General features: G+C 43.6%; 1 protein-coding gene across 3 annotated transcripts in view; it reads left to right on the plus strand.

Annotated features, from left to right (window-relative positions):
• The window catches only part of CACHD1 (cache domain containing 1), a 92,346-nt gene that overhangs the window by 20,945 nt on the left and 47,194 nt on the right, over nucleotides 1–24,207 (plus strand). For 2 of the 3 annotated variants that reach the window (XM_021404232.1, XM_021404230.1), the window contains exons 2-3: nucleotides 11,625–11,687; nucleotides 20,578–20,726. In XM_021404232.1, the coding sequence (XP_021259907.1) occupies nucleotides 11,625–11,687; nucleotides 20,578–20,726 (212 nt within the window). Of the gene's footprint in view, nucleotides 1–2,889; nucleotides 2,911–11,624; nucleotides 11,688–20,577; nucleotides 20,727–24,207 lie in introns of those variants that run through there. The other variant, XM_021404231.1, reaches the window with a different exon arrangement.

Genomic DNA, 24,207 nt, shown 5'->3' on the forward strand with positions numbered 1-24,207 from the left:
GTGGATGCAGAGTGATGGTAAAATGCTGCAGCTGGAAGATAAGTGGTTGGGATGTACATCTTCCTGCATCTCCAGGAGCAAAATTTACACACTTCAGCAGCTAATTTATGGCATTTGTTTTCAAATATGGAAATAATGCAGGTACTATTCATCTCAGTGTTGCTCGTCGGTTCATCAGAAGCGTGTATACTCTGATTTTTGCATTTCTTTTCATCATAATTTCTTGCTGCCGAGTGTTTGAAAGATAAGTGCTTTTGTAACAATGTCAGCAAAAATATCCTTTTTGGAAGGCCAGAATGATTATTTTCAGTTATGAAATACTGTAGACTATTCCACTTTGAGTGACAAAGTTGTTTTCATGGTGTGCATGTATTTTATTTACTTAAGATGTTAATACTGGTTTACAGATATTCACACAATTATTAGGAACTCTAATCTGCTGCTTTTGTTTCCTGAGCTATTTTCCATAAGCCTTTTATGCTATGTGGTCTTCTTTCCTTGAAATACAATTGATGTTAAGGTCTCTGTTTTGACAAAAAAGGCAAACTTAACTTATTTTTATGTTTTGAACCCCTGCTTAAGGAGTAATGAAATCTGTCAGGCAGTCATAGAAACCAATATAATAGGTAAAAAAAAAAACTGTAGTGAAATGTCGAATGATGGAATCTGTTTAACTGGAATAATTGCCCCTCCATGGATAGCATGGGCCTGAATGCTGTTCAACAAACTTGAACTTTCTAATGCTCTTTTTAATGAAGGAATGGACACACGGACAACATGTTGTGTGTCTGCTTTGGGGAGACCCAGCGCAGAAGTGAGATCCCAAGAGAGATGTGCCAAAGAGCCATCCCTCTCCTTTTTATTAGGCAGACTTTGTTAGTAAAAACAAAACAAAGCCACTAAAAGGCAGAATGTGAGCGAGCTCCTTCCTCTGGCACCGAGCACACTGGGTCTGGCCAGGGAGCAGATCCTCAGCTCCGTGCCATCCCACTTCCCTGTGGCTCTGCTAGTGGCATCGTTCTGTTCCATCTTTCCTGTGTCCGTGGTCCTGGCTGTGGTGTCCTGCTTGCGGCCTGCTCGGTGTCTGAGACAACGAGGATAGAAGATAAAGGACTGCGCTTTGCAAAACGTCTGATACTTTTTGCTCCCAAAGGCTGGGTGTAGAAATTCCCATGGGACGGCTTGGCATGAGATTTGGCTCCAGTGAGATTGTGCTACAAAAGACTGAGGCAAGTCCTCCTCTTCTTCGGCACTTTCCCTCATTAAATATTGAGCTTTCTCTCCCATTTCTGGGTTGGAATCTGCTCTGCTCTTGATTAACACTGGAGTTTTTGTTTGTTGTTCTTTTTTTTTTCTCCCCCCCCCCCCCCCCTTTCATGTAAATGATGCCTTCCTTTTTTACTTGCTTTTTTTTTTTCTTTTTTAATTAGAAGAATAAATGCTTGCATTCATGCACATACTGCTTTGAAGTGCTGCAGGAATTCAATTCACGAGCCTCTCCTTGGTCTCAATTTTTAATTTTTCTGTGAGCAGATAACATCTAACGGCTCTGCTCTTTCCCAAAGATTGTTATTTGTTTTCTGCAAGTTGCTCGACCTCCTCCTGTGCTCTGAGATAAGTTAAACACAAGGAAGAATGGTGAACCCTGAGCACTCCTGCGAGGTTTTGTTTGATGCTGCAGTGACTCATGCTTGACTGCAGCTCTGAAAGGAGGGAGGAGTGGTCCTGGGGACCACTGAATTGCTGGGATTCCCTGGGAAATCCTCAGTTTGACCATCCTCCTCTGCATCTGTACCTTATTTCTGGGGCTCCAGTACACAGCGTTTGCTTCTGCTGTAGGTCTGTTCAGTCTTGTTGATAAAATCTGATGGTCTTCTGGTTCATGGAACATAGCGGAGAGAAGCTGTCAGATAAATGGTCTGTTAGTGACCTTAGTCCCTGAGCTCATTCCATCCTTGTTTTGGAAACAAGAAAAGAAGTGGGATGTTTCCAGTGCTACCTGATGGGTAGTTCTGTTTGCGTGAGCACTTAGGAAAATTGAAATGTTATTTCCTGAAGCTGACAGAGAGGATGGGGGGAGTTCAAATGCCAAGGTCAGAGAGCGAAAACTAAACTAAGCTTTTTCTGCTTTTGTCAAAAGTCTGGTGATTTATCCACTTCTGTTTATTTTTGTGGTGGTCCCAGCTGTAGTGCTGGCTCCATGTCCTCAAAGAATCGTGGTGTGGCTGAGCTGGGCCGGGGCACGACGTGCAGCATGGCTGCAGCTGCTGAGGTCGCGACTGGTCGGGGCGTTTGGGTCTGCAAAGCTGGAGGTTCCAGCACAGTGTTCTCCAACCAGACCGAAGCCTAACAAGTGCTGCCTCTCCCTGCATGAAGGCCTGGCTGCCTCTGCCCCAAATGCTGTTTCCACTATCCATTTTTAAGCAAATGCCTATATTTCTGCATCTATTTTGCTCTCCCTGCTGCAAAATAAACTGGGTGATATTGGATTGAGAAGTGTTTCCAAAGGCTCTGTCTGTAAGTGGGATATCGACCGTAGCTCGTGCAGTAATTCTTTCTTTCTAAGCTGTAAGATCTGCTAGCGTTAAGCTGGAAGATGCTTTTTCTTTTTTTTTTTTTAATGCATTTGCTGTCCTGCACATCCCTGCCAGGAACACCATTTTCCAGCTGCAGCGCCTAGCAGAGCAGGCTTGCCAGATCCATCCACGTGGGAGCAGCTGGAGTTTGCTTAGGACAAACTTCCTAAAGCGTGTCCAGGTCAGCTCGCACCACGGAGAGCCAACGTGCCTGAACTGCACACACAGACCTGGGAGACCTCTGGGTGAGGTGTGCCCAGGACCAGCAGGATTATAACAGCCATTTGAGAACAGCTTTATGTCCAGGTTAGAGAGAATGGTTGAGATAACGAAGGTAACGTAAAGCGTTTATCTCCTTGGGTTAATTTTTTAACTCCTTTGAAAATGGAATTGAGAAATTCTTGGGACAGACAATTCCTCCTGTTCCCTTCCTCTCAAAACAAGGAAACATGTGCCTAACATCAAAGAAAAAAAAGCACCGATGAGTTGTAGAAATAGACGATCTTAAAACTTATGAATTAACATTCTACTTTCTACTATGGCCGCTGACTCAGACAGCAGATGACTTACAGACAGTCAGTTTCAGGTTGCTATTGATAAATTACGATTCTTTTGGCAATGGTGTAGGTGCCTTGCTTGGGTACAGCTGAGAGCTGGCTGCAGAGTGCATTTGAAAGCTGTGAAGCTCATCTCCTTTGGAACACAGGCAGTATGGGGGTTCTGATCAGCGGCGGTCGCAGGGGCAGGCTGTTATCAGGGTGTTTGCTCTGTATGATGATGGCTCTTGCTGAGAGATCCTGAAAAATGATACTCTTGGACATTTAAAGAAAACAGTTCTGTAATTACATTAGCATCAGCCCATTCATTTCATGCACGGAAGTTCAGTGTGATGATTTATGGTCTATACATTCCTATGTTTAAGCTTGTCGGTTTGGGAATTTTTTCCTGATTCGAGTAGATCTTTTTAGTATGTTTCTCTAGCCTTTATGTTTCTGTGCTGCAGCATTTGTCCAAGCAAAACCAAGCAGCTTCTGCCTTGGATGTGTTAAATGGATCAGTGAAAAAATCACTGTGCTCTCAGGGTTCCCCCTCCCTTCTTCCCTCTCTTATTTCTTTTTTTCTTTTGACTTCGCTGTACAATTACACAATCCTGGCTGGAATGTGACATAAATGGGTACGTGTTCAGTATGCTGAATTCATGACCAAATTGAACAAGCACGATAATTATACTAAAATGATATTAAACTCTTTTGGCTATAGGATTGCATGTTTACGTGTATCAGTCTGCTGCTTAAATGTTGTGCTATTTTCAGTTAGTCATTTTTACATGAGCTTAAACACAAACCAGAGAATGAAACCCAGAATTCTCCCCACTGACAGAGGTTTCAGTTTAATTTTGTTCCTGGCAAATGCTGGAGTTTGTTCCCCTGAGAGGAAGGTGGTTCTGGGTGAGCGGGACTGGCTCTGGGAGGGAGGATGACAAACTGGAACTGCGTTTTATAATTCTGATCTAGTGGCCTAGAGGTAATTCAGTACTATTACTTGAGCGATGGGCACAACATTGAGCCAAATACCAAATACTGCCTAAGAAAGAACAGATCTTTTCAGGGACCAGTAAGACGCCAAGGAGATATTTCTGTCGGCTTAGGAGCGCTGACAAAATGCAGTGAGTTGGAAAATGCACAGTAATCAGAAAGGCCTTAAGCTAAGCGCTGCTGGAGTGCCATAGTTTGTTATTTTTACCTGCAAAGTAATTACTAGAACTGTGTTACAGTGCTGCACTTTGGTGCCCTGTGTTTAGCACAGGCAGGTGAGATGGTGACCTGCTCGCCTGTGTCGGCGTTGGGCCACCCCAGCCTGCATGGGATGGACAGCAGCCAGGCAGGAGCGGGCAGCGCTGCCCGAGCACTCTGCCTTCTGTGGACCTCGTCCTGGGGATCATTCACATTTCTTCTGGCCACTGATACCCGACCACAATAGCAGTCCCTGTCTTTTCAGCTGTTGTATCTCTCCCTGAGGTGGCTGCGAGGCTCGGTGCCGTTCAGCAACAGGGTGATGACAGAGGTGTGATCGCTGTAGGTCTTCTTAAGCTCTCGGGCAGCAAAACTGGAAACTCAGAGCCAACGTTTTACTGTATTTGTTTTGCTACGAGTTGCTCTGATAATTTCAACTGCATTTGATTATACACAAGTAACCTGTTCTAAATATACTAGAAATACGAAGAAATCCTTCTCGATATTTTAAGTTTCACATCCTAAAAGCTAGAATGAGGGATAAGCACAGGGAGAAAAAGATCTGATCTTATTGAGAAGACCATCTGCTTTGTATTTTCAGGTTGAGTAGCATAACTTTCCTTTTTCTGAAATACTGCGATAGACATTGCCATGAGTATAACTTTAGTCAAGTTACATTGGCTAAATGAATAATCTTTTTAACATGTGGAACTGATTTTCCTGGGGTCTTTTCCCCTCTCGCTCTTTTCCTCCTTCTTCTCTGGTCCCTTGAAAAAGAAGAGGGAAAAATCTGCTGGTGCTTGATCGCATTTTTGGCAGTTACTCAGTTTTCCATAGTTTTCTCTCATTGTAAACGCCTGGAGTTTTCCAAGGAAACATGTTTCTAAGAACCGTGCTCAGTTTGACTGTTTCCGAGCAATGTCATACGTACTCACCACCTCCAGTTCTGAATACAACTCTCACAACTATCCAAAATGCTTTTACCTCCCACGGGCTAAAGGTAGTAGATAAATTATAAATTATGAATGCTGTCTGTGACGCTTTCTGTCCTCAGAATTGTGATCAAAGCTGAATACAGGTTCTTCCGTTGACTGATTCGTGCATGAGAAGTTTTGCTCCAGTGCTGGTTGTGGAGCAAGGAGGTACAGTGCGCTAGCAGCATTGATGGAAGATGATGGTAGCTTGGTTTGTAAATAGAGAATTGGTGAGAGAATGTTTCATTAAGGTATGAAAACTGGGAAGATGATGCATCTGCATATGCATGCGGGCTTGTGTCATGAATGCCAGGAGGTTCTGTGCTCAGTTTGCTTATGGAAAAGCTGTGTTTGATCATCTGAGCTTTTTCTCACAACTGAATTCCTTCCACATATTCCTGTGCGTTCCAAGCAGTCTTCTGTAAAACTGACACACAAAATATGCAAAATCATTTAAATGAAGCTGCCGGAGGATGGTGATTTGTTTTAATAGTGCTCCAGCAAGGAGGACCAGCAAGTGTAGAATGATTTGCCTACTAGCAACATGCAGAGTCTCCCTGAGCAAACTGCAGATGATGGCACAGGAGCAAATACTGTTCTTGTGCTGAGCGAGTGTGATGTGAACAGGAGTGGGTTTCTGTATGGTGTCCAAATGCCAATGTCAGATGGGGACCCCTGGATATCTGCTTAGGTACAGCCAGGTGTACTTTGCACTGGCTGTGCACAGGGCTCAGCTGCATCTGCTTTGGGAGAGATTACCTTGGGTTTTTCACTCGCACAGAGCTTTTTTTTGCAGGCCGGTAAACTGGTGATGGCTCCTGCAAGAGTCTAAAGGAAGACGAGCATTCTGACCTGTGAGGTCAAAGCCAGATGCTCTGCTTACTTTCCAGTTGTATGCTGGGTAATAATCAAAATGCAGCTTCCAAGGTAGTTACTTGCCTGTCCTGAGCAGTGCTGTGAAGGTTTCTTGTATCAGCACTGCACTATTGCATTCTACTCCTCTTCTATGCCATTGATTTCCTCAAATCAAGAAAGTTGGCAGCTGCCAGGCAGTGGCATAAGGGTTCAATCACCCCTCTGGTATTTGACACCAAATGCCAGGACGTGCAGGGTGGGTAAGAGGCACATTGAATAAGGGTTGCCCTGTATGTTTTCTTGTTAAAAGCAAGGATAAAACCTTGCTTGAATCCCATCTATTTATATATGAATAAGCATTTCAGCAGAGTTATTGGTGATCAAAACAAAACTTGTTCAAGTTACAGCTCCTTTTTATCTGCCAGTCAAAATCAAGACCTGGACACTACTGCAGATGTGTTGTGGTTGTTTTCCCTATGAATCCCAGGCTGGTTTAGGGTCTGGTTACTAAGCAGCAATGAAGACATTGCAGTGATTCCCTGCGGAACTGCTTCCCATTAGGGATGTGTAGGTGTGGGGGTACACAAAGCTCACTTGCATCAGGACAGTGCTGCTGGGAGAGGACCAGAAAGGTGGTCTGAGGGCAACAACAAAAGAAACTGGAAGTTTTAAGTAGATGGCAGTAGATGGACTGGGCCAGGACTGCAGGATTCCCAGGCTATGTGGTGCTGCACGTGTCCTTATTTTGTATTTCAAGGTGCTGCTCTGCTTATGGTGCCCTGGTCTCAGGAAGAGCACTGACCTCAGCTCTGAGCTCTGTGTCTCATTCCTTCGTCTTCCTGTCTAGGAAGGATTCTGGTTCTGCTCGACAATGTAGCACAAAAGCATCCCTTGGTTAAACCCTTCCTGAAAACTTGTTCTTGTCGGAAAGCCACCCAAAGAGAAAGGTGCTGGCAGTCCAATGTAGGGACGTTCCTTTGGGATGCTGAGCTGGGTTGAACAGGGACTGTAAGGCTGTGCTGCTGGCAGCATTGCTCTCATTTGAGTTTCCCTTTCGCTACGTGTAAATATATATGTTATATATATATACACACACAAAAAATTTATGTATATAAAGAAATTTTATATATATGTATAATTTCTTGGAGGAAAACACAAAGCATGTCCTTGATCTCGTGGGAACCCACTATTTAATGTTTCTCAGTTTTAGAAAATGGTAACAAAACAGAATGTGATACGGCTTCAGACACTGCAAAAACAAACTCCAGAAAGAAGCCACAGGTTTCCCTCATAACAGTCCAACTCTGTGAGTTTCACCATGAAAAGGATTTGCTATATATTTGTTTGCTCATTTTAAAACGTTAACCTTTAAAATAAGAAACAGACCCTGGCTAGTTGCTACTTGAAGTTAAGAAGTACTGCAGTCGTGCTGAGTTAATACTGCTTAGATTTGACACATGCACGTTTTGCTACTGCTGTTCTGTATCCTTTCTAGTACGGTTGTTTTTTCATCCTATCATGATCCAAAAAGGATGAGTTGCAGCAGTCTATGTCCAAAATCTGCCTAAATATTTTTTCTTTAATGTGTCCTGTAGCATTAGAGACTAAAGCAGCTTCAAAATGCTTACAGCTCAGTGAATGTTTTACTGATCTTATATTTGCTTTTCTTGATGCTCTTGGCCTGTAACATTTTATTTCTGTTGGTAGGGAGATGGGCTCGTATCTCGTCTGACAAATAGTGATACGGCTGCTGCTCTCAGGAGCAGCTGGTGCTTGTGTTTGGTTGGGGATCTTGGGGGCCTGGTTTGGGGCTGGTTGCCTTTTTGTTTATTTGGATGCGGTGCTGACAGTCGAGCTGTGGCCTTTTGAAGCGCTTTCTGCTGCAGTGCCTTGCCGCTGAGTTTGTTTTTATTTCAAGGAACTAAGGGAACAAGTCAGTTACTACTTGGCTTTTTAAGCTAAGCACAGTTTGGAGTCATGTCCCAAATGCAAAACTGACTGCCTCCAGCTTCAAACTGGGAATAAGAATGCCTGAAGCCCTGTTTCGGTGCACCACTGAGCCAAACCTGAGCTGCCCCTTATCGCAGAGCCTCGGTAGGAAACCTGACCGTTCTCTGGAAGGAGACCTCGACTGCAGATGTGCTCCCATTCATCACTGTCATATGCACCTGTGGAAGGCACCACAACAGCAGCATCCCAAATCTTCCCCTCCCAAGGGGTCCCCACACAAACCCTGCCCTTGGAGCCTCTGGTTGTGCTCCGATTTATCTTGCTTATCAAATACTTGTCCTACTGTTAAAAGCTAAAAATGAGGCAGCTGGTGGCACCGAGAAGCACTTGGTTACAGTCAAAGTCATTAAAGTTGATTTGCGGATGCCGCAGAGGAATATTTTCTGGGAAGTTGCAAGTAATTTGAACCAGGCAGGTAATTAAAGATCTTAGGGAAGCAGGAGTCTCTAATGTGTTGAAATGTGCATTTGTAAGACAAAACCCGGTTTTCTCAGGACTCCATCCAGGCTGTGGTCAACCTCAGTGGCTGATGGGAACGCATCATGCAGCTCTCCTGATTTCTGCATGTCCTGGCGCTCCGATCTGGAGCTGTTGTGGGTCGCTAGAAGTTCTGCAGCAGTCCCTGCAGATTGCATGGCTGATTTTTCCAGGGTTCTGTCTGTGTAGCTGGGACACGAGTGCTGTGCTCGCTGCAGAAAGAGGAGGATGAAGAGCAGCTCAAGCAGCAATGTGAAGCAGCAGGCAAAACAGTGAGCCAGCAGGCAAGCATGAGCTCCCTCTCCTCATCTCAGACGTTGAGGTGATGTGGAAAAAAACTGCGCTTTCACCGAGTTTCCAATCAATAGTGTAAATTGTGCCGTGCCAAATCTGGAATGACACACCGCTTCTGAAGCGTTCGTTCAGAACAAAGTATGGAAAATGTAGATGATTTCAAACATATGTAGGCTTTAAAGAAGTTTTCAGTTTTGTTTGCTTCTTAACATTGTGTTTAGAGACTTATGCTTTGTGGTGGGAATGGCTGGTGTGAGTGTAGCGAAGCTGGCTTGCCATGCTAGGCAAGCTTGGGCAGTAAGGAGGTGTCAAAAATGCTGGGTATGACACCATTTTGCAATTTGATTCAGAGTTTGGATTGGAAAACCAAAGTTGCTTTGTTTTTACGTATTATTTTTTAAAGTGAAAAGAGTTTACAGAAATCTGCTTGAGGAAACCAAACCATTTAAGTGGTTGAAATACTGTGTTTGCCCATGCAGATGTGTTATGGCACACGTGGAAATGCAGCATGACTGTGAAACAACCGTTCCCAAATCTTTGAAATAGCTGCTGAGGAACTGAAGAGGGCTGACAAGCTTAATTAATGCCAAGAGCAGACCTCATGTATGGAGAAATTAGAGAACACAAAGGCTATTTCCTGAGGAGAGGAGATAACCTGGGGAGGGAGCGCATTGCATGGGATCAGGGGAGAGCTTGGGATGCTTCTGGTGGCTTTTAAAGGTGTCAGGTGTATAGGAACTTGAAAACTGGAATGGGATGGTGTTGGTTGTGGTCCAGCACCAAGCACACGTGGCTTGTCCGGACAGAGTGAGTAGAGCTTCGCCTGCAGCCATCTGCGGGGCAGGTGCCATTGAACAGCGTGGGGTGGCAGGGCTGAGTACAGCTGCTAATGCACTGTGCCAGCTGCAGCGAGCAGCCTGCTTTGGGGCTGCTTCTGTCTTGGTGGAGCTGATGTACTCTCAGAGGTCTTTTAACTTTGTCTACAGGTTGTTACTTAGCATTGTTCTTGGAATGCTTTGAAGGAAGTCCTGAGCAGCTCCACACGGCAGCACCCAAACCCCAACACTATGTCAGAGCGGTGTCCCAGAGCTACATGAGCTCTGGCAGCTCAGGGTCATGCTGCTGCTCTCAGCTGTGCCATGCCCACTGCCCTCTGGGGCACAGTCTTCTCCTCAACCCCACCTGACCCTCCCCTGAGCTGTTAGGGCCGCCATGATGGAGCTGTTAGGGCCGCCATGATGGAGCTGTTAGGGCCGCCATGATGGAGCTGTTAGGGCCGCCATGATGGAGNTTAGGGCCGCCATGATGGAGCTGTTAGGGCCGCCATGATGGAGCTGTTAGGGCCGCCATGATGGAGCTGTTAGGGCCGCCATGATGGAGCTGTTAAGGCCGCTGTGAGGAGCTGTGGGCTGCCATGAGGCTTCCCCTCAGTCTCCTCTTCTCTGGGCTGAACAAATGAAAAGACCTCAGCTCCTCCTCACATGTGTTGCCCTCCAGAGCCTTCCCCATGCTCATAGCCCTGCTTTGGGTCAGCTCCGTGCTGAGGACAGAAAGGCCTGTCGGCGGCAACTGACAGACTGCTTCCTCCTCGTCCCTTTTGATGTCTGCAGAGTAAATGCTGCGCAGAGAGAAAAATTCAATTCATTTGAAACATTTTGCATCAAAATGACATGCTTTAATGTATTTTCTTCTGATGTTTAAATTATCTTTTCATCTCATGGGGGAAAAAAAAAACATGTTCGTAGTTACAGTACCCAAGTAGAACTTAAAACAAAGCTCTGGAAGAAGAGGAAGTCTCAATATACAGGCAGCTTTCAAGAGTAGATGCCTTTCCTACCCTCCCACCCCCCCTTGGCTCTCTGAGACTTGTAAACTGAGGAGATTTATTGCTGCCCTTCCACATGCAGGTTCGGAATTAAGAGTTCAAATTTCTGGAATTCCTGCAGTCCTCAGGAGGGAGAGGGATAAGGGAAAGCGGTGATGGTAAGTGCAGCAGAGCGCACCAGAGGGTTCTGCAGGCTGTCTCTGCCAGCTGTGGCTGCGTGTGGCCTTGCTGGGAGGAAATCAGCCAAACCTGCATCAAGAAAACTCCTGGAGTTGCTGACTGATGATTACACTGTGTTTGGAGGAAATTTAGACTTCTTCAGTAATTGCAGTTATTGATAGTCGTTTGGAGAGCTAATTCTTGGCTGTTTCACCACGAGCACATCAAGGAAGGACTCAATGGGGCCTTTACAAATCGCTGTCCTCTGTGAGATGTGGCCATACCTACAGATCTTCTCGTTGGGGTATTTGACTTTGTGCAGATAAACGTCAAATCCATTCCGTCAGTGAAATCCCAGCTCACTTGCAGGGTGGTACAGGAAAATCCCATTGATTTATTTTAAAATGTTGTTTATTTCCCTTTTATTCTAACATATGGTTCTAAATATCCCCCTCTTCTTAGTAAACTAACAAATGCATTGGAAAAAAACCATCTATTATGTTTTTGCCTTCAAACATAAGAACAGACGCTTCAGAACAGATCCAGAAGCAGAGATAGATGAAGGGCCTTGGTGCCCCTTAGGTAGACCTCACATTAGAGATTTCCAGGTGAAGTGGGCTGTTTCTGACAGAGTTCCTCTCACACGTGCCTTTTGGAACTGCTTTAACGTGACTTTTGAGACACAATGTCTCTTACGCATCCTTTCTGATTTTTCTTGCAGAGGATATTCAACTCCTTCATGTACACAGAGAAAATATCGAATGGAGAAAGTGAAGTTCAGCAGGTAAGTCTGACCTCCTGCCTGCCTGCTGCTGCCCACCTGCCTGCTGGTGAAAGCACTGGTTTGTTTTGCAAAGACAGAGTTAGCGATTACAGTTCTGTCTGGATTTATTGTAGCTATTTTTCTAACTTAGGGCACCTTGGATAGTAAACGGAATAGAGTGTAAATGGAAGTGCATTGTCTGAGCTGACTGTGCATTTGACTGTTTTCTGTTGTCTTGAAAAGGCTCTCCATCTGCTTTGTGTGGGTCCTTCCCCTAGAAACAAAGGAGCAAAGGCAGAGCTGGGGGCCTCGTGTAGCATCTCACATTAATTGACTCTTTATCATGTTGGAAAGCTCTCTATTAAAATTACCTTCAAGGTGAAAACACTAATATTGTTTGTAAATGTGGAAAATTTATCAGTTGCAGTGTGTAAATATGGGACAACTACAGCCTCATGTATAACAGTTCTGGTTTAGGGTTTTGTTTTCTTTTTTTGTGGTTGTTCCATGTGTTTTTTCCTTGTATGAGATCCGATTTGAAAATGTGGGGAAATTGCTCTTCAACTTAATATTGAAGTGATATATCCTTTAACAGGTGGGCTGTTTCCAACTTAAAGCACGTATGCATTTGGAAAAATAATAGTGGATAAATGTAAAGGCAGATCAGATAGGCCTAATTTTCATTAAGGTGCCAATTCTATATTCTCACAGTTGCACCTTCATGCAGAGCACGATGAGTTTTGGTAGCAGCTACAGGCACTGCCTGGGGGCTGCAACAAAGAACTGGCTTTTCCTTCCCGTTTAAGCACAGACCCATTTGTGCAACCTTCTGCGAGTAACCTGACCTTCCTAGCCCCCTATCAAACCAGTTTTAATGTTCGGTGCAAACAAAAGTGCCTCAGAGTGGAGTTTTCCCTGGGGAAAAGGGAATTGCTCTCTCGCAGCGAGGGTAGTTCCGTGTGCACGTGAGCTGCTCTTGTGTGTTTCCAAGAGAGTATCATGTGTGCATTAAGAAGAGTCATCCAACAGCAGCGAGTTTATGCTTGCTGTAAAATAGTAAATCTATCAGACATTCTTTTTTTTTTTCCAAGGAAAGATAAAGCAGAAGTGGATCAAATGGGATTTTGGATATATGGGCATAGTATTTAAGCTTTGGGTGAGTTTGAACTGGGGAGCAGGGCTCAGATCCTCTTCTCTTTCAGAACAAACGTGGTGGCTTTTGATAGGATTATGATCCATGTGGGAACTAAGTTAATCTGCCAAAAATGGAACAGTGCAAGAAAAGTTCCTGCAATGCTGCGCTTCTGCTAGACAAAAACCAAGTATTTGATGCAGAAACGTTATCCTGTACTGCCGCTAAAATGAGGAGTGTAATAAATCTATCAGATAACTTTGATAATGGAAGACCACGTGATTAATGATGTGGGATTTAAATTAGACTGAGAGACTGACATCAGATGTGTTTTAATGTGAATCTCTTGTGTGGGTTATCAGAAGAATGGTAAGGTCTGGGTTTAAAAAAAGTTGTTTGCACTTCACCTTTGGTGCTGCTTCAGTCCGTCTGTGTCAGATTTTTGTTTGGTGAGATACAGATGTGTGTGTGGGAAACAACAGAGGAAACTAGAGTGAAGCATTAATTCTAGTAAATTACCCTAATTCTGGTACGAACAATTGCTTGACCCTGCAGATAATAGTGTCTCAACCCCTTTAACAGATGCTGCGCTTTGCGGGAGTTTTTCCTAGCTGCAGTCAGTCAGGGGACAGTTGTGGGAGTCCATCCTGCACGTGCAATTTAGCTGTAGAAGTGGAACTAAATATAAGTTTATACAAGCCGTTTTCACCCCAAACTGAGTGGAAGGTGTACAGTATTTGGATCCTGTGCAAGAAGGCTGCTGCTCGAAGAAGCACTGCGCTATTGCTTCTGCCGGTAGCTGCTGCACGAAGAACCCAGGTTGAGTGCATGCAGGCAGCGAGGCTTCAGACAGCAGAGAGGAGCTGTGCTGAGCGGGTGCCGGAGCCCAGGTGCTGCAGTGAGGCTCCCTGCACAGGTGTGCACACTCCTGCAGAATGAGAAGCATCGCACAGCTATAGAAATGTGCCTGAAAGCATCCCGACATCGGAACAGAAGGGCTCGCTGGCTTTGATTCGGTGATAGGGTTTTCACAAGTATTTCTGGGTGGTCCGCGCACCACAAAAGGGCCATGTGGGCTAGATTATATGTATCAGATGGCTCTTTAGAGCCAAAAGCATTTTTGGGAAACCAAGAAACCGAATTAAAACTTCTTTGAAGTCTTGACTATAGCTTCTCTGCTTAGAGAAAGATACTGCTTGTTTCCCAGTTACAGATGTACGCATTCGCTTTAAGGAGATGGAAATAACTGTCCAAACACTGAAGGTAGTGTGATGAATTCTGAGCTGTCAGAGGAGAAAAACGAGGCCCCGGTGAAGCATAATTACTGCAGTTAAAAGCTCAACAGTGAAGTGGATAGCAGAATAATTGAGCACTTCTGTTTCGTTAATAACCAGGTCTTCCAGCCCTAATGAATCACAAGCAATGTAGCTGGAGGTTTATGAGTAAGAGTTGTACATCGAATGGGATCATCTTGAGCAAATGCAAACAAATGTAAGCAAATTTAAATCCCCCGTTGCTCATTCTTTTTTTTGTCATTCATTAACATTTTCTTAGCAACTGATACCCCAAGGCAATTAATTACAGTTTTATGTCAACTGGGATTTTTTTTTTTCTGGCAGACCACTGAATTGTTGTGTGGGTTGGCTTTTTATATGCCAAACTGTATAAATAATGACTTTCAGTTTGTTGGGAAAAGTGAAAAACTACAGCTGTTGGCCTTCGGGCCGAACAATTTAATACACTTGGTTTTCTCCATGCCACACAAGGAGTGGTTTACCTTTGGACGTTAAGCTGCTTACACTTTAGGATTGTTATCCTAAGTAACAGAGTCTTTTTCACTTTGAGTAAGTTATTGAGAATTGGATGACAGTTGCCAAGAAGAGCTTGAATACATTCCTTGTAGGTTATTTTGATATCAGAGAGCTGATAGAATAAGTAAATCTTAGCGGTGTGAACTACTGATTATGAAAAGTGGAAAATGGTTGGTTGAAACTAAAGGGATCTCGATGAGCCTTTTTCAGGGAAGTCAATGTGTGTTCAGCCTCATGTGAGACATCTGGACCCTGTGGCATGGAGAGCTTGGAGCTGGAATCCAGGGGACGGCAGTGCGGCCATCTGTCTTGTAGTTATTCCAATGTAAAACTGGATTATTTACATCCCTTTGCGTTGTGTTTGTGAGCTAGGCTAAAATACCTCTAGGTTTAATACCGACCTAGGAAATGCTGCATGTTCAAACAGTTTGTTTCATTTTGAAGCTTTCTCCTAGTGCTGGCTCTATTTCCTTGTTCTTTCTGCACTTAATGGCACGACACAGCTCAGACAGCAGCAGCCCTGCCCCGAGTACTGCAGCAAGGGGCCATGCAGCTCCCCGGCAACGTCCATGCAGAGAGAAACTGGAGGTCACACACACATGCATCGCTGGTAATTGCTTCAATTGAGATGGCCAGCTGTAAATACAGATATACCCGTTGAAAATCACCTTGCTGGGATGTTCTTGAGCATAGGCGTTTGGGTTTGAAGGCTGGGAAGGGCAAGGACAAAGGGAAAGATTTTAATTTACAGGAAGTAAATGCGCAAGCAATGAGACATGTCTTTTGTCATTAGGTTTTACCTTGTTTAACAGAGTCTAGTCTCCATGCAACTCCTATGCTTAGAGCTAGAAAACTGTCATTTCCTTTCCTGCTGGCTCCTCCAGAGCATAATTACCAGCTATAAAAATATCTGGAGAATTGATGTTGTGTGAAGCTGTTAGGAGCTAGTCAGTAATTGGAGGCAGTTAGGAGGTTCGGGAACAGAATTTTAAGGCAAAACACTAATATTTACATGTATGCATGTTTGTTTCTAATAGAAACAGGTTGCCAGAAGTATTTTTTTCATGAATAGTTTATCTAAAAAAAAATAAAAATTAACAAATGTGTCTCTGAAAGCTGAGATTATCAGTGGCTTGAGGTTGAGTGGAGTGGATTATGTGTGCCACAAAAATCTCTTTAGGAGAAATACAAAGCATTCTTCTTAGAACAGCGGAATGTATTTATAATTCGGAAATGATGCTTATATCTTAGAACCATAAAAGCTGAATCAAATTGTTTAAAAACTTAGACAGGAAATGAAACTTTTAATCAGAACGTGGGGATCCACCATTGGCCTGCACTGGTCTGATATCCTAAGGGACAAAAATTATTCCAGATATTGATGTTGCTGTCATACTTGGGCAAATTCTGGGAAATGTGTTTGCACTTGAGCTACAAGAATCAGAAATTGTGGCCAAGTGGGATACAGCTGCTGAGGCTTTTTCGCATGGGTAGGACTGGTTCTCATGGGTGTTTGATGTGATAACTCTGACTGTTAGAAAAGCAGCATCTGTAGAGAACACCAGCATTCCCTCTGAAAACACAGTAAAGGATGGATGTTGAGCTACCATGCCAATGTACCCATGTCCCTTTGAGCCAGACGTCCTTTCCATTCCATTCTTTTCTGTTCCATTTCTTACTTTGTCAACTGTTTTGAGAAAAGAGGGAGCAGGTTTTGTAAACAATAGTTGGTGAAACTGCTGGGGACTCCTCCTGTGGTTCTTCCGCTCTGAGGTTGGGGAATCGTTGCATCACTGCCTGTTAATGAGCTGAGGGACAAGTAAAGGACAGGCAGAGCAATCCCCTGACCTTTTAGCAAGAAGCTTGTTTCATGTCACTCAAGGTTTGGCCCTTGTTGACAGGCACAGCTCGAAATTCCAAAGGAAATCAGTATGTGAAAAAGCAAGATTTTAGTGTTAGGCATGACATCTCCCTGGCTGTGAGCCGCGATGTGGTCTCAAGATGTGAATTTGAGGTCAATTAATTGTGAGGCTTGTATTAAAAGACAGTATGTACACTGTTTAACATATTTCCAGAATGACTTACAGGAATTGTGGCCCTTTAGCTTTTGCTATGGACCACATTTGAAATCTCTTTCCTTCGGTGGATCTTGGGAAGCCTTGCCAAAATTACTGCGCAATGGAAAGCTTTGGATGAGTGCTGCTCCCCTTGAAGAAATGCGTGGGAAAGCAGTTCTGCATCCTGATGGAATGATCAAGACCGTATTTCCATCATCACGGAGAGTAGGAGGAATGGTTTGAATCTATTGATACAAAGGTGTGTGACTCTAAGATCCCTTCTGAAGATAACAAGACCCTGCTCTGAGCTTGTGCAGAAGCAGTGGCTTCGAGAGCCAGGCAGGTTGGGTATACACGTGTTAAAAACCCCCCGGAATCGACGTCCATGTATCCGCAGCACCATGAAGCTGTGATACAGCAGGGGAGAGCATGATGGATGCATTTTGTCCCAGATTCCAGCAGTTCACAAAAGGAATTTAAAAGAAAAATACCAACTGAGTTGTTCAGCGTGTAAGCAGTGCTTCCCGAGGAGCTGCAAGTCTGCTCCGGCATCCGCGCCTGCCAGCCTCGTTGATACATATTTTATATACAGTCCTGGTAACATAAAAAATCTCTCTGCTTTTAAGCTGCAGCCAGAAATAAAACCTAACCTTGGAGCTCCGCTTTCCTCAGTGCTCTCTGAAAAAGGGAGGCTTCAGAGCAGCGGAGCTTTGAGGGGAGCGGAGCTCTAACAAAGCTCGAGGGAGCGATGCAAATGAGCAAAACGTCTCTGGGAAAATTAGGGAAACTCACTGATGTTGTGATGAAAGGTTGTCAGTGGAGATGGTGACAACTGAAGTGCATTACCCATGGGTGCTGCTGTAATAGGAACAGGTGTTACCGTCCGACCTGTCTGCAGACTGAAACGTGCTGGCTGCGCGCCAGCTGCCAAAAGGAAGGGAAAACAGAGCTAATGGCTGCATTGTTTGGGGCAGCTCCTTGGAATTAGGGAGAAAATGTTGAAATCTGAAAGAGAAACAGACAGCGAGTGCTGAGCAGCCTTGGTTTTTTCCCTTTGCTTTTAAAAGGAAGTGAAGAGCGCTTTGAGAATTCGCTTGATGATAATGGCGTTTGATGCCGGTCTCCAGATGTCCAAATTTATTGTAGTCTGCATTAAAATGGGTGAATTTGAGCATTTCTGTGGGAGGAAGAGATACCCACCCATGGGTACCTCTGGGATGTGAGCTTCCGTCTCCTTCTATGTGCTTGATTCAGGGCACAGTTTTCCATTTCACCTTCTAAAATATTGTGCATACCACTACTGGGATGATCTTGTGATTAAACGCTCTGTCGTTTTGTAATTTGTTCTGTGCTTTGTTTCTGTACTTTTGAGTTTTTGCCATAAATGTGGCGTGGGTCGTGCATCCATCACTATGCAGCTCAGCTCTGGGCAACTTAAAAGAGGCAGAGCAAAAATAGTGAGTGATTTTTGGATGGAAGATTCTGTTATTATTATTACTTAGAAAAAGAAGCTGATTTAAGGCTGCAGCTTTTATTCTGACAGGCTCTAGCAAGCCAGTGCATCCCTTTGCAAATTGAATAATGCTCCTGAGCTACTGATGCGGGAGAGCATGCGTGCATGGGCACACGAGGCAGAGATGAGGAGCTGGGAAGCGTGTGTTGTTTTTTGCTGCCATTCTAATCACCAAGAACTGGAATGACTGCTCCCTGTCCTGCCTTTAGGACATCATGCGCTCCAGTGAAGCTCAACTGTGGAAGAAAAATTAAGTTAGTTTTGTTCGTCTTCACCCACATCATACATCTCAATTTGATGCATTAAAACCAGTTTTGGGAGGCTTTTTTGTTAACTATTTTTTCAGCTGATTGATGTGTTATCCTTTGAGTCTTAATGCAGTTTATGCTTTGTGATCAATCTTCAATGGAAGAATTCCTTTTGGATCACTTTGCAGTTAGTGGCTGGTTTTGAGTCAGCTGCTCTTAACATGCTCTGGTTGCTGGGAGGTTATTTTCTCACTGTTTGAGTGTGGCATTTTTCAGGGCACTCATGAGCCCAGCTCCATCCTTCCATCCACGCCTATGTATGTAGTGTGGGCAGGCTGGGTTCCCTTACTGATGAAATGTGTGTGGCTGAAGTGCTGGAGCCCGTTTAATAAATGTAACACGACAACTCTGAGCCATTGAGAGGCTTTAGATGGGAGGTGCAGTTCAGGCACTAAGTTCTTTATCGGCTTCTGAGGCATGGGCTCCTCTGCCAGCAGATTGCTCCCATCTCCAGGCTGAACTCAGGGTGTGGGTGCTCTCCTCGCTCCACCTGAAGGTGACAGTTCATCAGTACCTGAATCTCACTTTGTGCAGCATTCACTTCTCAGGGAAAAGCAGCAATTCCAAGCGAGAGCCCTTGTGTTTTGATGCTCTGTGGTGGTTTTGTTCTGCTGATGAAGTTCTAGTGGTCCCTCTTCAGCAAACTTTTCCTCATTTTGTGATTACAAATGGAGAAACCAAGAAAGAAGTGTTTAAAAAAAAAAGGAAAAAATGAAATATTTCCAAGTATCCAGCATTGCAGTGTGCTGTGGCTGGTGACTGCACAATAGGTACACTGGTGTGAGAAGCGTACTGGACACACCAGAGTGTGTATGTCTGATGTAGTTCACTTACCCCTCACTTTGAATGAAAGACAAGGAGCAATAGCCCTAGTAAACATTCCTTGCAAAATCCAGTGCTCCCTAGTGACCGTGTTTACTCTCACATCTGCTCAAATAACAGCCACAGATTTTCCCTTCCAATTTCCCCCTGCAAAGTCGTTAGGCAAGCCCGCTATGAAGACCAGCAAGCCCTTACCTGACAGCACAGCAGCTTCCACAGCCCTGCTATTAAAAAGAAGTACTCAGATTAGTTATTTCTAAAGTTAGAATTAGTTTGTTGTAATTCCTCGTTCCCCATCAGAGGGGACTGTGACAGCAGAAAGCCCGTGGAGGAATTTGATCGGTGTGAAAGGTTGGCTTTTTCCCCTATTCTCTTATATTATTATTATGTAATATTAATTACAGCCTTTTCATTTTGTTGTTTGAAGTCAAACAGCTGTACCTTATGGTGAGCCACAGTGAGCTGCTAAATCAGTACAGAAAGTCACTGGGGAGGTGCTCAGCCCTGGCCATGGAAAGCAGCAGGAGCTGCAAGAGCTGGGAGGGTTTGTTTGCCCAAACTGCAATGAACAGAACTATGTGGAAGGAATTGTGAAATACATCTGCACAGATCCTCCTGCCTGAGGAGGCTGTTGGTCAAGAGCAAAATGTGCATGGCAGTATTTGACATTGTCTGGATCCTGAACTTGTTCTCCTAAATACATTCGTTGCACTGGCAGTGCTGTTGTCTGTGTGCTCCTGAAGCAGCGTGATATTTAGATATGTTTTTGTAGAAGGACAACGTTCAGGGTGAGGTCTTCTGTAAGACTACGATTGGGGCTTTTCCTGGGAGCTTATTTGTAGACTTCAGGTTGTCTTGTGGCCTCCCTTAGTCTCCATCTCATCCTTGTCAGGCCTTGAAAGAGCATCACGCTGGAGAGTTCCAGCAATGAGTGCGGCAGGATGGGTAGAGCCAGATCAAGCTGCTACTCTTTAAAGAACAGAAGGAAATTTCACCCTTTGTGCATGCTGAACACAGTGTTCAAGTACCCACTGCTAGATGGTAAATGTATTTTGTTATGTGTACTGCTTTCTGTGGCCAATACTATTAATTACATGACTTGGCAATGCGTTGAGCCAACAAAACAGGGAGTACAATGACAAGGCAGACAACTATTAGCTTTTAACATGCGTGGTTTTTACTTTCCATTCAAGTTTGTTATTAAGGAACATAGTTATTACAAAGAAATGGAGTGAATTTTCATTTTACTTCTTTATTTATTTTTTCAGTTGGCAAAAAAAATTCGTGAGAAGTTTAACCGTTACCTGGACGTTGTGAACCGCAACAAGCAAGTAGTAGAGGCATCGTACACTGCTCACCTCACGTCGCCATTGACTGCAATCCAGGACTGCTGCACTATTCCACCATCTATGATGGAGTAAGTATTATGTTCTGGAATTACTGACGTTGTCATTTAATATGTGAAGAAAAAAGATGAAGGTTTTTTTTTTTTTTGCAAAAATAGTATGTATTTTGCTTCCGCTCTTGGTAACTGAGGAAAACAGGAAGGCAGTACTCCAAGCATGCTCTTTATCCTGTCCCCATATTCTTTTGTATTTCTGATATGTACATGTTCAATGAGGAGCTGTAAACAAGGACAGGGACTTGGCTCCAACAGATTGTTTAAAGGTTGAACAACTTTTTTTTTTTAATTGAATGAAATAGACTTTCATACAAAATGAGTCTGTATCCAGGGTACCTGTTTTGCACTGAGATGCTGCGTAGCCTGAATAACTCTTCTGAAGCTGGTCATGGGACTTTTCTTTTCCTTTGAAGCGCAGTAACCAAGATCACGAGTTGGTCAGTCCATCACATGCTAGAAGTATTGCATTACAGCTTAATCAAGTTGATTTGCTGCTGTTTGATACGGGGAGATTTACAGAAACTGAGTACATTGCTTGGAAACCAAGTTTGCTTCATTTTCAACTTGTTTTGGTTAGAAATGCAAGAGTTTGAATAGACCAAATCCAAGCAGTTGGTTGTCTTTAATCATCGTGTATTGTGTTCCATATTTACAGGAACTTCTTTGTGTTTCCTAATTGTAGGAAGGTGACAGTAGGTTTGATTTTTTCCAATAATAGTGTAATTATTTCTTTTAAACAGTCAACATTTTAAACACTTCACTTCCATATGTGCTTGAAAAGAACAAGAGTAACATTCTCATCATTTGTTATACATAGCAAACTTTGATTACAGTGTAAATTTTCATTATTTATTCTCATTCTGATTTAAAAACATTTTAGAGAGGAAGGTAATTTGGGTAATAAATATTAAAAATGTTTGTAATTTAAAAGACAGCTTTGCTCTTAATGTCAGTGTTCTTTCATCTTTCCTGAAGTATGGCATTAACTTTTATTTGTGCACGTTTTTAAGATGCTCACTGCATTCAAATATGTGGTATGAATCTGTGCCTGAACAGAAAGGCTGCTGCTTCAGCTTTTGTTTATTTTGATTGGCTTGAAAAGAAGAAATCTGGATAGAGCTAAGCCTCAGGTGGCTCCAAAGAAACCAGTACCTCGCTGTTTGGTTGTGTCTATGGGGTAAGTCTAGTGGTCTCAGTGCAGTTCCTACTGGGCAGAGTGTCCACATAAAATGCTAGTGCATCTGGTGCTAAATGGCCAGGCTGCTGGCAGTGTTAGCAGAAAGGCTAAAGATGAAATGAGGATGAACTCCTTTCAGCTGTCTGGTGTCTCTGTGCAGGAGCCAGCACTTTAAAGCAAGGGGCGAGGAAAAGGAGGAATAAGGAAATTTATAACCCCCTTGTCAGGATTGCATAATTTTTAATTAAAAATGAGCTCTGCTCTTAGTCTGGAAACTGTCATGAATTTCTTTTCACATCATCCTTCAAAATGACTTACCTTGGAAGTCCTTCAGAAGTTTCTTTTCCTATGGTGGACTTGCATAAGGATCCTTCAACAAAAGCAATTCAAAAAATGAACAGGAGGCCACAGCTGGCAAAGCGTAGACATGGATTTTCTATTTGCAAGGCTCCTCATCTGGGCTCTATAACACAATTTTCATTATTTCGTTACTTGGCTTGATAATAGCAAACCTGCTGAAGTGGTTACCAGATCAGTCTGTCAGCCTGCAGGATCTTGCAGACTGTGCTTCAGCAAGAGCCAGTTGAGAGTTTATTGCCAAAGAACTGTAGTATCTGACCACTGGGGGTATAGCCACTGCCATCTTTAGGAAGCTGTCTACAAGTGGTGCTGAGAAAGAATGTAAAACCTTGTTTTTCCTGTGAAACTGAACTTCCATGTTGTTAGCATCGTGCTGATTGCCATATTTTCCTTTTGTTATTTCTCTCCCTTCTGCCTCTCCTCACTGTTGCTCCTCCTTCCATTTTCCATCTCTCTGTGGCATCTCCCTTCCTCGGGGAGATTTCTCCCTTTTTGGTTAAATTGTCTGGAAGGAAAGGTAATGGTGGTATTCAAGGTGGCATTATTAGAACTGGTATCTAACACAGGGATGCCAAGAGGAAGGCGAAACTGTTCATGTGGAAGGAGGTGGTTGTTCATCTGTCAGTTTGATTTTCTCGCTGTCTTGTGTGCCTGTGTAAGTGGTTGAAAGGCTCCTCTTCCAATTAAGTCATTGAGACGCCAAAATGCAAGATGCTCTTTCATAAAAGGATGTGATCTCACTAAAAACTCTTGTACCTTGTTTCTGTCCCACCAGAATAACCTGAACGCTTTGACAGGAGTGGAAAAACTCCTGAAATGTCCTTCATGTTATTTGATTGCATTGATTACTACCCGCTAAAATAAGGCGTATCTGTTAATTGTTCTGCTGGAAAGCTGTACCCAACATTATTACAGCATTAGAATCTAAAGTGGTTTTCTCTACACTTTTCTTCTCCAAGTATCTTCATTTGTTTCAAAGTTCAATTGCCATGCAATTTGCTTAGTCTTTATGAAGTGGAGATAATGAAATATTCCTTAGAGAACGAAAGTATATGAAGATACCGAGCTGTTAGTAAAAACTGAAAATAATCTTATTTGTTGTTAGCATTATCAAAATTATCCACGTGTGGCCTTGTATTTGCTTGTATTTGTCTTGAAAATCTGAGCACTGGCTTAGAAGACAGCTTGCTGTGTTGCTCGAGATAAACTGTGAGGATAGAGGATACCACACTCGGTGACTGTAAATAAATGATATGAAACAGAACCAACAAAACACGAGCTGGAACATAAAATGAACTTGGCGTTTAAAGTGCTTGTTCAGTGGAGCAGTGAGATATGATAAGGAAAACATTTGTTTTATTGCCATTGTGTGGTGTTGGCTTCTGCCATGAAGAGCCCCAGTGGATAAGCTTCCATGCGGCTGTGGTTTCAGCCCATGGTGAGACAGACACGTGCTGTTCTGAATCAGACTGAGCAGGATGACTGTGCTTCTGGTTGCCATACTGTACCCAACATACAGGAACCAAACTGGTTCCATCTGGTACCAAACTGGTACCATCAGTCACGTGCTTGTCCTCTCCACCAAGGTGGGTTCATGCAGTGGCACCGGCTTGTTTTGGAAAATAGTGAAAGTAGTGAAAATTAATACACTAAACATGGCAGATCTACTTGATGAGGCAGTGCAGCTTGTGGCTGTTGAGCAGTTCTGTATGTGATGCTTCCATACGTCTTAATTCAGCAAACATTTAATCACATGCTTACGCTCATCTGGTTTACCAAAGCATTTCAGTGTGTGCTGATGTAAATGGAAATTAATCATACAGTTAAGTATATATGCAAGTATTGCAAAGCAGAGGTGGGTCTTTAGCCACCATAGTGGCAAAGGAAGGAGAGATGATAGGTGAGAAGAGCAACCAGACAGCATCACTTCAGCAAGCACAGGAGCAGATGGCACTAATA

This window comes from Numida meleagris, chromosome 7, assembly GCF_002078875.1.
Source record: "Numida meleagris isolate 19003 breed g44 Domestic line chromosome 7, NumMel1.0, whole genome shotgun sequence".
Taxonomy (NCBI): domain Eukaryota; kingdom Metazoa; phylum Chordata; class Aves; order Galliformes; family Numididae; genus Numida; species Numida meleagris.